The following is a 16834-nucleotide window of genomic DNA, read 5'->3' as shown; positions in this document are numbered from 1 at the left end:
CTCGTTTTCTTTCACCTTCACTTTTCTTTTGTCTTGACAACAGAAATGTCCAGTCTTTCTTCATTGGAGCAAGGAATTACATCTCAAGTGGTCTGGTTCAATACTGCTGTCCACTCTCCTCTGCAGACAATGAAGATGTTTGCTTAAAAAGAATATATGGCCCATGTTTTGGTTTTCAATTACAGTCTGTTTCTCTGTCACCGTGTTTCTGTCCTCCTCACTGAAACATTTTCACTTGTCAAACAGCATGTCATAAGTATTAAACAGCATTTCTTATGTGACAACAACATAGACAGTTTAACAAGTCATTAAAAGAACAACATAATTTAATAGAAAAAAAAAAAAATTTGTTCTTGAAAAATAAATCAATATGCATGTGTTCTGCTCATTTACTGCATGTCAGCGTAAAAGGGCCCATGGTGGCTCTTTTCCAATGACATATAAACAAGATTTTGCCATCCGTCACTTCTAAAGCTAGCATCTCCTACACGTTCATAGTGTGCTAAGCTGACAGACAACTGAATTGTTTTGTAATAGCATTTTGCTGAAGCTCACTGATGAAAAACTGTTAGTAACACTTCAGTCCATCAGAGATACTTGAGCTCATGCATACAAAAGACTCAGCAAGGTCAACCAACTTCACTGGACACTGAATAGACAGAAAGCACAGAGTTGTCATCCTTCTCGAAAGATTATGTTTCAACAGTCAGAATAATGCAGAGCTATACAAAAGTCTCAAGGATCTTACAACTTTTCAGACAATTTAACTTTACGAGATGCATCAGACGCTTTACATTTAAAGACCAGAATATCTGAAGGATTCCAACTTTCCTTTCAACTCAGTCTGTTAAAAAACACACTTTGTTTTGAGGAATTCATAGGCTTTTTGAGCATCTCATATGAGTTTGCCAGTGATTTGACCCTCGAATTTAGATTTCACAACGTGAAGAAGTTATTTTTCGCGCTATTGTCATTATATCATGACTGACTGCTAACTAGACAATATTTATTAGACTGTGATCAAATGTCTCTCAGGAATGACATGTGAAGTGTAGGCTAAAAGAAAATATTTCACATAGAAAATCGACTTTTCACGCTGTACTGCAAATGTGTCATTTATAATACTAAAATGTGTCTTTAAATGCACAAAATCCACTTGAAAGGTAGAAATATGTGTGCACAGCCACCACAGGGTTGCATGAATGAAAGGGATTGAAGTTCACAATTTTCAATTACCTGTCGCCGCCATCTGGAACCGCCATCACTTGGTACTGCTTTGGGCCTGCCTTTGTTTTATTTAATGAGTGTTTGAATAAAATACACATGATGAAATTCAAAATAAATGTTCTTATAATCAAGATTTTGTAGTATAAAAACATGTAGTATCAGCTATAGTGGAAAAGTAAATCTATCAAGAGCTTCTAATGCCCACTATAGACTTGGTGGATATGCTCTTTTTAATTTTTAGTGTCAGGTATAATTAATCCTTCTCCTACAGTAAATAATATGCAAACTTCACAAAAAAGAAACTTATACAATGTTATTGTTCTGTGATGTGCTGGACTTCACCCAGCATATCAGCTTTCACATCCCTTTCTTTATGTTTCCCATCTCTGTCTTCTCTGATTCACCTAAGAAAGGGAAAACATCATCTTGACTTAATAGGTGAACACTGCAGTCCATCCAGAGAAAGCTAGACTCACTGGTCTTGCGTCTGTCTCTCTCTTATCACTTTAATTTCCTACAGCTGCCATTAATACCCTATTTCAAATCAATCAACCGGAAAGTACTTCTCACCTTATAGTGAAATGTTAACGCCTTTAGCTACACATTTTTCTTCAAATGAAAGCATAAAATTAAATAGATTATTTACTGCCCATCACAAAAAACATCTGCTTTGTGCTGGCGTTAAAGTAATATTTGATCCCACACTGATACAAATATATAAACACAAACACATACACAACATTATGAGCACTCCATTATTTTTATTTGTCTGCTGCTCCTGTTTTCCTTTATTTCCCCCTGCGATTGTTCACAGTGATTTACCGTGCTAAGGATACATGTGGCTCGGATTTTTCTGCCCAGGCATCGACATAACTATCATTCTCAGCCCATATCGCAATGGTTTTGAGAGTCATTTGTGCAAGACATACATATTTATCAAGGATCATCACGTCCAGGCTGTGTATCAAACTTGATAAACAGGAGTTTATATCAAACATCCAGTCCTGTCAAGCGTGAAAGTAATATTTTTCAAGCACTTCTGTAACTACTCAATATTTACTGGAGGATCTTTTTTCTTTTTCGGCTATCAGCAGGCAGCCTACTATACTTTTCTCTTGCATGATGACATAAGCCACATTAACAACTCATTACAAGCGTTTACATCAGTTCCTGTGGTAATCTCCAAACAAAGACCATGATACACACTGTGAACTTCGCAGTAGCAGATGTATCACTCATTTCTCAGACAAAACTCATCCGGTAAAGGGTTCAGTTGCATCAGCTACAAACTGTTCTGGAGAAGAGAAGAAGAAAGCCCAACAAGAATAGGTGGGTGAGCACAGAAAGGAATGATGGGATGGCGATGGGAGCCGTCTATGATTGGAGCATTTCTAGCCCCAGTAAACCTTTCTTCACTCTCCGCCATGTGTGGAATGTTGATAAGAGACATCATCCCACTGACTCATTAATCAACTGTGAAATGTACAGCTACCTGCCGCTTTCTTATTCCCATGCCCCCAAAACCCCTCCGCTACCTGCTTCCTCCTCCAGTTCTACCCGGCTGCAAAGGGAAGAAACAAACTGGACTCCACAAGGACTCCTTTTGAAAAAAAAAAGAAAATTGCTCTCCTAGCACATTTCCTCTTTCCAGATATTTACCTCCTTCCGAATTATATCCAAATGCTCACAGCGTTGTGTACGCATGCTTTCACACACAGACAAGCGTGAACACACACTTTGGTGTTTAAACACAGGAATGCAAGGACATAGGGGCAAAAGGAGCGTCTCACAACTCTGCAACTGGTTTGAACTTTATAGAGTTGTGCAGCTTAGCTCATTGTTCTACTGACACATGTCCTACGCATTTCTGTCTCAGCAGTTTAAATTATGATCACGCAGGCAGATTACCGTAAATTTTGGGCCTTACATGTAACATCCAGACCCAGCTGCCACCACTCACTTCTCTCCTCTATAAAAGCACTTTATTGGGCCTCTTTTCAAGCTGTCCCATCAATGTGCTCCTGCACCGGTAATATCTGCCACAAAATCCCTCATACATTTCTAAATTGTGCTGTGTGTTGTGTAGGTCTCCTGCATATACATATTCTTAAGCAGTGTAAGAACTGCTGATCTGCCATCTTTTTCACCCCGAACTCAGACCCACTCCAGAGAGATAAAATGAAGAGAGGGGAGGTTTGAATTTTGATTAGTTTATTTGCATTTTCTACATGTGAAAACCCCTAATTTATCTGCCAGTTATGATCTCATTTAGCTGACTGTATAATAACTCACAGTTGGTCATCAATTTTTCCTGAAAAGTAAGCAACAAACTGACCAAATCAAAGTTTGATTAATAGGCAGGGAGGTATCCACAGCATTGTTCTGGTGACAGCTGCGTCAACAGGAAGCCCAGAGAGCTCTCTAGCTGTATATTTTCTGATAGAGCAGATTGTAAAAATATACGCAGCAGGGCAGAAGTTCACTTTCATGTTGCATTTATGGAACAGACTAAACTGCAAACAGGCAAATGCTGTGATTTAGACTACGGCACGCTGCGGAGGCGTGAATAACTCTATTTGATCCCACATGGAGTGAAAGCCCAAAAAAACAACAACCATATTTGATGTTCTCAAAAGAACATGAAGTGTCAGTCAGTGACTTCTCACAGTACACATCCCAGAAACATCACTAGATCCTTGTTATCATCCAGGTACAAATGCTTCAGTCTGCATGTCACCTTCTCCCAGTAATAATCCTGCTGTAGATTTTACTGAGCTCTAAATTATTCAGGGAAAATGCAAAATACATAGAGGTGTAAGTGACTGCAAGTGAAGCAGGGCCCAAGTGTCAAACAGGACAAGCACAACATACCATAATAAGCTCAAATATACTTTCTTTTTTAATTTAATATAAAAATGTAAGCATGTAAAAAATAATGATGTCTATGTTGGAGAAAAGAGTCTGCGCTATATCATGACTGTATTGAATTATGGACTAGTGAGGCGGTTCTTGCAGGAGAATGGGCATCTCTGCATCATCTTTGATTCTCCAACATCGATAATGAGTTTTACTGTTGAAGTTGTAGATATGTTTTAGATAGACGATTGGATGGTCTTGTTTAAATTGAACAGTTTTGCACACCCAACCTATTTCTATTATTTGTTACGGAGAAAACCATAAACAATGTATTCTGAACTTTGAGAGTAATTTGGAGCAGCTTGGATAGGTCTATAAAGGTACATTATAATTCAAAAGGACTGCAGCATTGCCAGCACATATCCGATAAAAAAGAGCTGCTTCTTACTTTTGACAGCAACTTTTGACTATTCTGTATCATTTTGTCATTTAAAATACTTTGGTAGTTTGAAATGTGGACTGATGTTACAATTGCGTGATTTTTTATAATGAGACTGGTGAAAAAAAACTAAGAAAAAGTGTTTGTACTTTGAACATCATGGGGTCATTATATCTTTTGACATCCAAAATGGAGATATATATATCTATATATATATATAGATATATATAAAATAACAAGACCAAGCCAAAACATCAAACACGGTGTCACTTTTCAAATTTGAACTCTCGATGAAGAATTATACAATTGTTTGACATTTCATATTCCAAGAATCCCAGAGAAGTAAACACACCATTTGGGAAATCCCTGTAATTCATGCCAGACCGGACCACACTGTGTATGGTGCAACTACAGTTAACAATAACAAACCGAGCAGAGTTTAATTTGACATTTGTTCCCTTGACAGATTTTAAACCTTTTTTTCTAAATCATCTAACAACATAAAGCTGTTTGGTTCAGTAGCATGCATTTATGTTACACAACAGTATACTTGATGTACCGCCTGAAGACATAAACATTTTGGTGGAAACACTGACTGATTCATTCACTGCAAGTAATGTATGATGTATGTATAAACATACAAAAATACTTCTGGCTATAAAAGGTGCCCGTGTGAAGTGATCCAGTCAGTAGGGTTAGGTTAAGTTTTGTAATATGACACTAGCATGCCCATATGTTCACAGAAGATGATATGAGTCGCTGTCCACTCTGGCCATATCATTTTCACACCATAAATAAGATATTGTGTGTTAATTAGTGAGCTTTATAGCTGTTTCCTTGTTTGCCCAGCTGCTGGCGGTAGCCTAATATGAGAGTGGTATCAGGCAATGTCCTAATATTTTGTGACGTCACGCAAAAAAACAGTCTTCAAACAATATGTTAAATGTGAATAAAGTGATTGAGCAGATTGAATGAGTCAGTCTATTTTTGTTAAATCAGCTCTTGTGCCTCCCTTTGGTGCAGCAAGCACGGGAGCAAACAGTTTTGTGACCACTGTGTTAATGTTGTTTTTGAAAATATGTATTTAAGCTGAATATTTTTGTTTGATTTTTGTTTGATAAAAACACATTGTTAATTTTTACAACTTTTGTTTTGGAGGCAGCCTTATAGTAAAATGTATGTCTTTGATGACATCTTTTCAACAGTATATTTTTTAAGTAAATAGATATGGTCATATATATAATTAAATTAGGAGCAAGACCTTGAAAATATTTTATGAAAAGAAGGACTACAGAGTTAGAAGGCTGGGTGCAAGCAATCTAAAAAGTGGTGGCTGTCCCGACTCTCAATAATCCTGCAGTTAATTACACTATGCATCATAACCTCTGCCCTCTGAGGGGGAAGAACCAACACCTACACTTGCATTTTAAACTGCTCTTTATAAGCTGCTTTTCCCCTGTATGAAAACATCGATGCTCACACATTGTAATAACTGCTACACACACTCAGTGAACACAGCATGATACTCACACACAGGTTATGGCTTTCCAAGCAGTTTGAGCTTGTTTAATCTCATCCCTGTATACATTCTTTGTGATCAAACCTTTATAGACAAATATAAACGCAGATAATGAAGACCTTCCATTAGTACCAATACAGAGTCATCTTAGCGTACAGTCATGTCCATTCAAGGTACCGTAGATGTCATTTGGTTGAATGAAAGAAAAAAAAGAGTTTTTTATATACAAAGAGACAGAAATATACACATGTGCAGGTGGACGTTTGGCGCACACTTGAGTCATTAACATTTCAAATGACCAAAGGACCGTTAACTAGTTATGTCTGAATCTTTCGTTCTTTCGCTGCCTGCTTAGAAAGTATACTGTAGCACCCAAATGAAAGAGCTTTACGGTAGATTGATTATGGTCACGGATACTATACCAACACTTAGAACACTGAGTAGGCTTTACAGTTTAGAGTTTAGACTAGTGTTGAAGAGACAGAATGTAATCATCCCCTATACCCGCCCCTAAATTTGTGGTTTGTTCATTCAAGAGAAGATTAAGTCGAGAACCAATTCAGGACAAAAAAAGTGAGACTGATAGCAGAAATATGTCTTTTTCTTTCTCTCTTTGTCCTTTCGCTTTAACTCTACCCAATTTACCTCCTGCTCATTCCTTTTCTCTCTGCAACAATTTCTTTTCTGTCAATCCTGTCTTTTTTTAATTATGTTGTTCATTCCCTCTCTCCCTCCTTTGTTGGGAAAAGCGCAAGCGTTGAAAATGATCAGCTTCAGTCCTCCAGGATTTTGTGTCTCAGTCTGAGGGAAAGTCGTTCCCGAAGAATGGCCTTCATGGCCTCTCCTACCAAGGGTCCTTTTTTCAAGCCATGTGCTTTATCACAGTCGTGGTCTGCCCTAACATTACATTAAATAAACAACAAATTCACAATTGTAAGATTTCAATAGTTTCCAACTCTTTTTTTTTTTTTCGCTTTCATAAATACCATTTTCGTCAACTGCCCAGAGATTCAGCCTTCTTAATATCAGTCTCAGAAATAACACCTTCTGCTTTTGGGATCAGCTTGTGGGTGGATGACCTCTTTTTCTCCTCCTGGCGCTCCTATAAGGCATGCTGAGCCAGGACCAGAGCCAAAGCCAGGCTGGGAAGCAGTGCCCAGACGTTGGCACACAGACAGGCAGAGTGATCCTCTGGCAGGCCTCGGGTTTTGCCCAGGTCACCGTCTCTTGGTTCGGGATACTGGGCAGATAGAGGGACACACAAAGGGAGAGAGACGTGTAAAGGTTAGACATGACTCAGGCACTCGTGTTGCTTCTTGTTCTGGCATTTGATGTGGGAAAGGAGTAGGAGGCGACAGGAGGGAGGTGAGACAGGACAGGGTCAGAGCTGAGGAGAAGACAAGGAAACAAAGAGTCAGAGTAAGAGTAAGACAGTACATGGATCCATGGCAGACCCACTTTGGCATGAACATTAAGTGTTTGATCCACCAAATGTTTTGATATGTGAAGTATACTTCAAGCCCCTGCTTAGTATGCTCTCTGCTTCTTAAACAAGTTGGCAACAAAGGAGAGCTTCTTGTGAGGACTTTTTTCTTAAACTCTTTTAGGTTGTGCCAGCAAGTCTCTAAACAGTTTTTAAAGCTATCATTACCGACTTTATTTACAAGAACAACATGCTATGAAGCCAAACACACTCTACAGAAGCCAACAGCAGCTGTGGATTTCTTTCAATACAAGTAAAAAGGCAAAAATTACAGCAAGCAAAAGCCGAACAAAACACTTGCAAGACCCCTTGTATGGAGTTTGACTGCGCACAATCAAAACACAACAGTGTTTATTCTTATGCACAAGAGAAAATAAACTTATGTACATAGTACAAACAGAGAGAGAGAGAAATGCAGTTTACAAAACTGTTCACATAATGGCAGAGAGCAGAGGCAACACGGTCCAGATATTAAACTCCATGGCCTCCAGAGTTTAATTCTCACATACACACTGCAATTGCCTTATTATGTGCTTTTCCATAAAATTGTAAGCATTTTGAATACTTTTTCAATTTTCTTGGTTTCTTGTAACACAAAGCATAACCATTTGCCTCGAAGTTAAAGTAGTCTCGCTCAATTTGCGGAGGCACCATTTTCAGTCCAGCACAGCAATACAGAGGCACATCATAAGGAACATGAAACATTTCTTCTCCTCCTCCTCCTCCTCCTCCTCCTCCTCCTCCTCCTCCTCCTCCTCCTCCTCCTCCTCCTCCAACACCATCCCCTCAACTCATCTTTACCAATTTAACCTTTGCAGAAATTGCACTTTGGTCCATTTCCCTGTACACAGGAAAAACATCTAGTCCAATGTTATCTACCAGCACCTCATTTTCCGATAGAACAAGGCAACATATGAACAAGAAAATAAAAAATGAAACAAGAAAATTGTGTTGGATTGTATTAAAAGGAGGGCATATCTTTCCTGTTAAAGGGAAGAAGGAAGAAGGTGGGAGGAAAAAGAGGGGTATCTAAAATAGCTGCATTTATCACGGTACCTGGGCTTGTGAATTCACGCTCTACAAAGAAATGGTTAAATGACAGTTGCCAAAAACATGGGGGAAAAAAAGCCATAGCCGTAGCTTGACAATGCACCAAACACATCCGCAACTAAAAGCCAATTAATTAGCAAGGGCAGTGAAGTGTGACAGCAGCCTGTTGACATGAGTCCAGATCTCCGGCTGCAGCCAATATTCACACACACTCAGGCTTGTGAGATGTTACACACACACATAAACACACGGTTAAAAGGCACAAACGCATGCATTCAAATGCATTCACCGTGACGGAACACAGACAATGTCAAAACACGCACTTATTTACTGATGCTTTAACACGTGCACAAAGAGAGGATGGAAACAGCCAGGAGTATTTATTTAAACTATTGATAAGAAAGTGTCCTACTTGTCATTAAAAAGGTTAGTAGACATGTAGGCAGCGACGGTTTTTAATATCAATCAGCACATTGTCATATTAACAGTGCAGGGCTGCATTTCCCAGGGCAAGTTATCGAGTAACACTCAGCTGCGTGGTTTCTGTCCACAATCATTTTCATGCAATTTAGTTGACAATCAACACATGGCAGTGACAGTGTGGGAACACAGACAACACCATTGGGGGTTACACATACAGAGGTTGGTATATATTACATTTAAAACAAAACTGAAATGCAGTAAAAATGAACAGTTCAACTTAAACAATTCATTGTTCAAGCATCTGCTAAGCGAGGACATTCAAATTCAAACTTGGATTACAAAAGACAAACAAAATCCATTTTATCTGTAAGACACCAACCCATTGGGGGTTTACAATATCCCTCATCAGTTCTACAGAAACATGTAAATGTGAAACATATTTTTTTTCTCCGTATAAACAAAGCAGGACTTGTGATGGCGTCCCCTCTGACTTAAAATGCTCAAAGGACCAAGCTTCAGCCCACATGTTTACTGAGCATGGGATAAAGCCCACAACCACTGGCTGTGACATTTATAATAATTATGCATCTAAATTAGCTGAAAAAACTCATACACTGTGAGAGAGCAGTATGACTGACATGAACAGGCTTAGTCACGGACCGCAGATTCTCCTATGGCAGCGCTTCTCTTACCGTGCTTTATATTATAGGTTATCCTTTAGTGTCATGTTCGATCATCCATCCGTCTATCACAAATCTGATGTATTCTGTTACCCAGGCTACTTGTACATTTGTGTGCATTCAAGTGTGTGTGTGTGTGTGTGTGCTAGTGTGGGGCCCACGCTGGCTGCAATGAGATTTACGGCCTTGGACAGACAGTCTTCTGCCAAGAGGACTCCATACCATAACTACACTCCCCCAATTTATCTGCCATGGAAGTTTGACAAGTTTTAATTGCCAGGCATAGTTGTCTGAGAGCGCAGAGCAGCCCAAAATGTCCCTACCAGCTCCCTCTCTAATTATAAACTTCCTGCTTGAATAATCACACGTCTTATTGTTTCCTAATTACCATTTTTACAATAAATTAAACACCACACTGCAGTGAGACAGGCACATAGTGGTGCATCAATACTGACATACACACACAGCACCTTTGGAGAAATCCACCATCCATTCCCTCCCCACCAACCACTCTCTCTCTCTCTCTCTCTCTCTCGCTCTCTCCGACACCTTTCCCAAACATACACTGTTATTGTTATCAGAGGTGCTTATTCATTAATTCTCCTCTTCACAACATTTTTAAGGTTTTAATTTGCTGTCTTCCCAACAATGAGGGTTTCTGCGTAAATACAATACTGCATGTCCTGGCTGCAGTGTGACCATTTAATGGCTGTGAAAGCCCCTAGAATTACTCAAAATAGATGTCTTAATGGGAGTCATTCATTCAGCACGCACATTTGCATTCATAAACACTGCACGCTGCTTCGATTTTGTGTATATCTGTTATAGTCACTGAAAAATGACATTAACAATAACATCTGCAGCAGCATTGGGAGCAGAAGGTTTTACAAGGGACAGTTTTAGTGTCTAATTCAGCTTAGCTTGGTAACTGGGTCTCCTGCAAGGGTGAAAAACATCATTAGTCCTACACCAGCAGGCTGCACGGCACATCTAAAATACATCTACAAGACAGAAAAATATTTTACTGTGATAATTTATCAAACTCAACAGCTTGATAAAAAGAGAAGAAAAACATCTCCTTTACCCTAAAGTGCAATGAAGTACTTTTGACCTGTTCAAGAGAAAGAGAGAGAGGGGGGGAGTCTTTGGCGGACAATATGGTCCTGTCATTTTCACATTTTATTTGAAGAGAAATTGATGTACAGTTCTAAAGACAAACACGCGTGCATTCTTGCAGCACAGCAAAGAGTGATGTTTTTCTGCTCTGGACGGTGAACCCAGTTATAGCAGAGTTCACTGCAGACTTCAGAGGAGACGGCATTGAGCAAAGTACAGGCCCTGGGCCAGTATTTTAGAACCTCTAATCCAGATTAAAACCTCCACCTCCCTTTTATTTCACTAGTTCATTGTGTGTGAGAGAAATATATATTTCAACCAAATGTCATCATCTTGGGTGTAGCATACACTGTCTTATCATAAAGGGTCTGTTCTGATGTGCCAATTGCCTTAACAAGCATAGAGATTGAATGTGATTTGAATTTGAATCCTCCTTTCATGGCAGCAGAGAGGAGGAGTGTTTTTGTGGTGCTTCTTGTCTTCTTGTCCACTTTAACAAATTCATGCAAAGAAGTTGGTGGCAACTTCTGGAAAACGTATGAATGTATTTGTGCTGCAACAACAACAACAACAACAAATATCAAATGCATATCAATTTAAAGGTACTACATACGAGTTTGGGAGCCTTTTTATTTGCCGGCTTTTTACATGCTGACAGCTGAGCTGGCTGGTTGCAGTTTACGATGCTAACAGCGATAACAGTGCAAACTCGAGCAAAAGTGCTGGCAGAGCCAACAGTGTTACCTGTGGGGGAACTGGAGGGTGGTTGCTAAAATGACACTGTCAGTTGGGATGGCGTTATTAACTATAATCGCCGTATCAGTGTAGTGCAGAGCGTCGGCCACAAGCTAACCAGTGGGCCACGCTCACATGAACATGCACTAAAAGCATGTGTGGGGCACGGCTATGTCAACAAAGCAAGGATCATCTCAGATTACAACACAGAGAGAGAGAGAGAAAGCGTCTTCATTGTCTGCTCAGGTAGACTTTACTCCACTATATCTTTACACAGAAAATAGTTCTTTGCTGCTATAAAAATGCTCTGAATGTTGAAAAGAGCCCCTCTGATATCCCAAGCAATCAAACAATCAATGCAAACCTATTACCTTCAGGATGGTGACAAAGGGCGGTTCTGAGGTGCCTGTCGACCAATCGGACCCCGTTTTCGTAGTCGCTGAGGGACCAGGGAGTGACACATTTTTGTTCTGCATGTTGTCCATCCCGTAACTGAAGGCCTGAATGGCATTTCCTGCAGGGACAGAGATATGTAGTTATTTGTTTTGCAATGTCGTCCAAGCAAGAAGCCAGCTAGCAGACAGCTCTAAGTCAACCTCTTGGTCCCCTGCCCAATCTTTGGCAGCCGAGGGAGTGAGGTTTGGCGTAGTGTGATTGAGGGAGGAAGGAGTAAAAAGAGTAAAGAGAGCAGTCTGTTTGCTTTGTCAGTGAGCTTAAGAGTTGAACTAACCAAAAACAGCAATCAGAGATTTGTTTGCAAAATCTCTCACTGGGGAGGCTGCTCATGATTTTACTGTCTCACAAAATACCAATATTGTCTCGTGTTAAAAATCTTTAGTTTTGGCTTTTTTTAAATGACTAACCTGTTTACATATATATTATCAATAAAGACATTATCCTTCTATGAGCAAATCCTGCAGAGACAAAATGGACACATTTATCAAATGCTGACTAAAAAGTGGCAAAAATGTCCGCACTTGAGATGATGAAGCCCAATTTGTTTGCAGACAGTCGTACACTCAGAAATGGAATCTGCTAAAAGTAGCAAATCAATCAACTCTAACAGAGGACAGCAGACTGTGTATGCATATTAGTGCTTTTGTATTTCCCTGCAGATGTACTGTATGCATGCATGTCATTTTGTGTCTAAGTGCACGACTGAGTCTCTGCAAAAACATGATAAATCCCTGTTCAGTCAGCTTTTCAGCTAGATATGGTAAAATAGGGGCTGAGTACCTTTTCACTGCTCATCCGTTTAAAACACGAGGCTTGTTTCCCTTTGTTCAGCCAAAGAGAAGGCAAGGCATGTAATTGCTTGGCAACCACCTCCATTATAAGGTCAGCATGTAGCAATGACTTTGAATAGATTCATGTGACTGATCAAATTCAAAACATTCCCAAACAAAGGAGCTATGGCATTTCCAACCACCACAAAAAGAACAAACAGGATAGAACACACGTGCATAATCTGATGGACACAAACACAGTTCTTAGTACTGCTGATACATGGCAACAGAGATTTGTCCTTCACATCCGCTGTCCACCTACACAGTGTTGCACACCTACTGTACATCAACACACACAAAGGCACACACATACACCTGCACACTTAACGCATACAAAAGCCCCCTTCATGTTTCTCATTCTGTTCTACACAGGCGATTTGGGCTGCTGCTAGATAATAAAAGCACAGAGAGGAACAGAGCTCACCAGTGAAGCCTAACAACTTAAAATGCTAGCAGTGAAGAGCTGGTGAAGTACTGCTGAGACATCCGATGTTACGCATCTGTTTGTCAGGGTCGTCTATCGCTAGCTTTCCCCCTACAGATGCTGTACGATGGGGGAAAAAAGCCATAAATCAAACTAGTTGGCTGGAGGGCCTCCACACAGGATGTTTTACTGGACCCAAATGTTTCACTGAGTGATTAAGCTCATTGCCAATAGCAATTCAATTTTTTAATGACTCTGGATAAGTTTTCCTTTAACCGCTGGGCATAGCATGCATGGCCCTACCTGCAGGGACAGATGGAGTAAGAGAAAAGGGAGGAAAGTACAAGAAGAGCAGAAACAGAGAGAAGTCCAGACTATGTTTCAACTATTATAATATCCTTTCAGCTGGAATGTTTTATGTTAGCCTCCACCCACATTTGACTAAATGTTGAAACTGTTTTTCTGTTTGACTATTTATTTGCCTGATCTTGTAAGGAGAGAGTGGGAAAGAGAGAGCAGATAATAAATGATAAATGATTTGTTTAAGACATGGTATAAATCGCAATGTGCTGTTTTGTCAATCAATGTAAAAAAAAGATTTACTCTGCAGAAACGATGAAAGTGAAAAGATAGGTGCTGAAAGATTTAACATGCACACAAACACAAACACACACACACTCACACACACACACTCACACATATATGTCTATGTATGTCTGTGTATATTCTCCTCCCTGGTGTGTGGAACTTTATCGCCTGTTCCCCTTGACTGCAGAGAGGAGATGCTGAATTTTGTGTTATTTTTCAAGACGCCTCCTCAGCTCCCAGCCTCATCCCTCATCCTGCACACTCAGCTAAAACGGTACCCCAGCAATCTATTGAAATGGTCTGAAAGCATTATCCACACAATGAAACATGTTAAAGGCAATGGTGTCTTGTAGCGTTGTTGACACTGCTCGTTCCGCCATAGCAAGGAACGAACATGTATTTTTTCTTCACAGTGAAAAAAGCATCAAGATGTTTGAGGTAACCACTCATACTGCACCCTGTGTGCTATGCATTAGATGTGCAGATATGTATTTTAGCACTTGCAATTATTTAATTTGTGCTAGATCTCTTCCTTTTCATGACATTTTTCTCCTGCAAGGGATAAGCCCTTTAACTCTTTCAGATTGAATATGAAAATTACATGCAAATGGTTTCTTTTGTATTAAAGTCCGGGCAGATCTTGCCCAAAGGGGGGATGAGAAGTGATAAGAAATGACTGGTTTCAGAGAAACTACGAACATTTAATTCCAACTTAATCAGTGGGCAAAGGAGCGTCAGTGGATGAGTTATATCAAAATATGTTAGAGACACATTTTCATTAGTACTTCAAGAAGTTCCATCCATCAATAAATAATAAATATTTTTCAATTTTGTTTCCTACTTTCTACTCATGAACAAATACCAGGAATTTCTTTCTTATTTTCTGTTTAATTTAAACAAAAAAATGTATATCAACGTAATTGTTTTTTGACATTTTAATACCTGGATATCTGAATGGTATCCAGCCCCACCTCTCATTATTTCCATATTCAGTCCCCCCACCACCATTTCCTCAACAACATCACATCCAGAGTTATATGACTGAAGAGCTCTACGACTTTGAAAAACAGAATCTGCTACGAGACCATTAAAGTTGCATTATATTGAAGTTCATGGCTCATACTACTCTCAAATGGCTGCAAGAGTAACTACTGCATCACACGCTTGTGCTCTTATCAATATTATATGACTGCTGGACCCCTATCACTTACAAAACCCATTTCAGATGCATGCAGAGTATACGTGTATAGGGATGGCTCACTTAGGCATGTGTTATTGGTGAAGTACCGCAGGAAGTTCATACATTCCTCTTCTTGGTTTCCACTGCCCTTACAGGTGCACCACGGGGAGATGGTCCAGTTGGAGAAGCTGCTGTCAACATAGTTGGGAGTCATGTCTGTTCCTGTGAGGGTATCCACACACAAACACCAACACAAATTACACAAATTGGGACAAACAGTTATGGGTCACTAATGGACTATAATGGACTGCATTCATTGCACATAGTATATCAAATGGACAACAAGATGTTAGTCATAGGAATGGGTTTGCACTATTTGGGTTATGGGAAGGTGAAGCATTCTGTAATGCTTTGTTTTAGATGTAAAGAGGCCATTATGTTATGAATATTTTGCAAAGTAGGTGCTTTAGAAAGTGTGTGTGAAGCTTGAATATAGCGCTGCTGTACCAAAACATTTTACTTTTCAAATGCCTCACTGTGTCGATGCTTTCAGTTGGAGTCAGAGGTGTTAGATGCACTTTGTGTAGCATTTTCCAGAGAAATCCAAGAAGCGCCATGGCATATTATCACTTCATGCTGTGCCAATTATGACACATGGTGGGGAGGCAGTGACTGATACTGAAATATGGACAGCATGAAAAAAAAGTTATTTCGTGTAAATTTGCATTTGGAACTCTTCATGAACCTGGTGATCCAACCAAGGTGCAGTTATCAAAGGTTGGCTGGGGTGGAAAAATGTGCATGTGCCAGTCCAGGCACATTGTTTGAGCAACATTTAATATGTGCAAACAGATGGTCATCAAGTGTTTTAATTAAGTAAACGAGAAAGACTCTCTGTGCCTCCACTGCCTAAATAATTCTAGTAGTGACCTGATGTCCAGTGTGCTGGGGGAGATATCAGGCAGGAGGGGGATCAAACAAGAGTCTCACTGCTCTGCCTGCTACTCATGATAAAAGTGAAGGTATTTTAGACTGCTGTCACACGGACTATAACCATGAGTCGTTATCTCACCATGTATCTGAAATTATTGTGGATTTGGAGGTAAATGTGCATTTTTGTAAGTCTCCCGCCATTTCAACCCCTGCCCATTTTCTCTCTCAAACACACAAACAAACTCTCACTTCATCACAGTTTCACCCACAGCCCCGGCTGTACTGACCGATGAGCCTTGCGTAGGAGGCCAAGCAGGCTTGGTGATTGTCTTGGTTGGGGCAGGTGCTCACTGCCTGCGGAGTCACCCAGCAGTTCACCATGTAATCAGCCAGCCTAGACCTGCACAACAAACATGAAGCACAGCACAGAGAGAGAAAAAGAGAGGCAGGCACTCAGTCACGAGCATATGACAGATGAACACACACACACACACACACACACACACACACACACACACACACACACACACACACACACACACACACACACACACACACACACACACACACACACACACAAATTCAAAGCACAGGGCCAATTTTTTTGGCACCATCTTTACTCTAGAGCGAATGCCAATTGAGACCAGCATCAAACTGGGAAAGTATATGCAACATCTGTTTTCGGGCTGCTACAACAGGTGTCCTGAATAGCAAACCTGGTCTCACTCACGCCTCAGTATCAACAAGTTATTTGCCATCTTCACGGATTGCAACATAAACCCTCTGGTAGTTCATTTGTTTAAGGATGAAAAAGATATCATGTGTCTCATTTGGCCGGTACTTCCATGCTTATCCTGGACATCTCGACTGTCTCCCAAACTCACTTCCCCACAAA

At 40.1% G+C, this 16834-nt stretch overlaps 1 protein-coding gene across 1 annotated transcript in view; it reads right to left on the bottom strand.

Moving 5' to 3' along the window:
- Nucleotides 1-6020: 6020 nt before the first annotated feature.
- The window catches only part of LOC129101371 (GDNF family receptor alpha-2-like), a 46720-nt gene continuing 35906 nt past the window's right edge, over nt 6021-16834 (bottom strand). The window contains exons 5-8 of the mRNA XM_054611160.1: nt 16227-16339; nt 15088-15228; nt 11900-12042; nt 6021-7281 (exon numbers count right to left, since the gene is read on the bottom strand). Coding sequence (XP_054467135.1) covers nt 7144-7281; nt 11900-12042; nt 15088-15228; nt 16227-16339 — 535 coding nt within the window. The 3' untranslated portion in view covers nt 6021-7143. The remainder of the gene's footprint in view (nt 7282-11899; nt 12043-15087; nt 15229-16226; nt 16340-16834) is intronic.

The sequence above is a fragment of the Anoplopoma fimbria genome, chromosome 13 (genome assembly GCF_027596085.1).
Source record: "Anoplopoma fimbria isolate UVic2021 breed Golden Eagle Sablefish chromosome 13, Afim_UVic_2022, whole genome shotgun sequence".
Classification (NCBI taxonomy): domain Eukaryota; kingdom Metazoa; phylum Chordata; class Actinopteri; order Perciformes; family Anoplopomatidae; genus Anoplopoma; species Anoplopoma fimbria.
The sequence above is the reverse complement of the archived record's forward strand: the minus strand, read 5'-3'. Positions and strand labels throughout refer to the sequence as shown.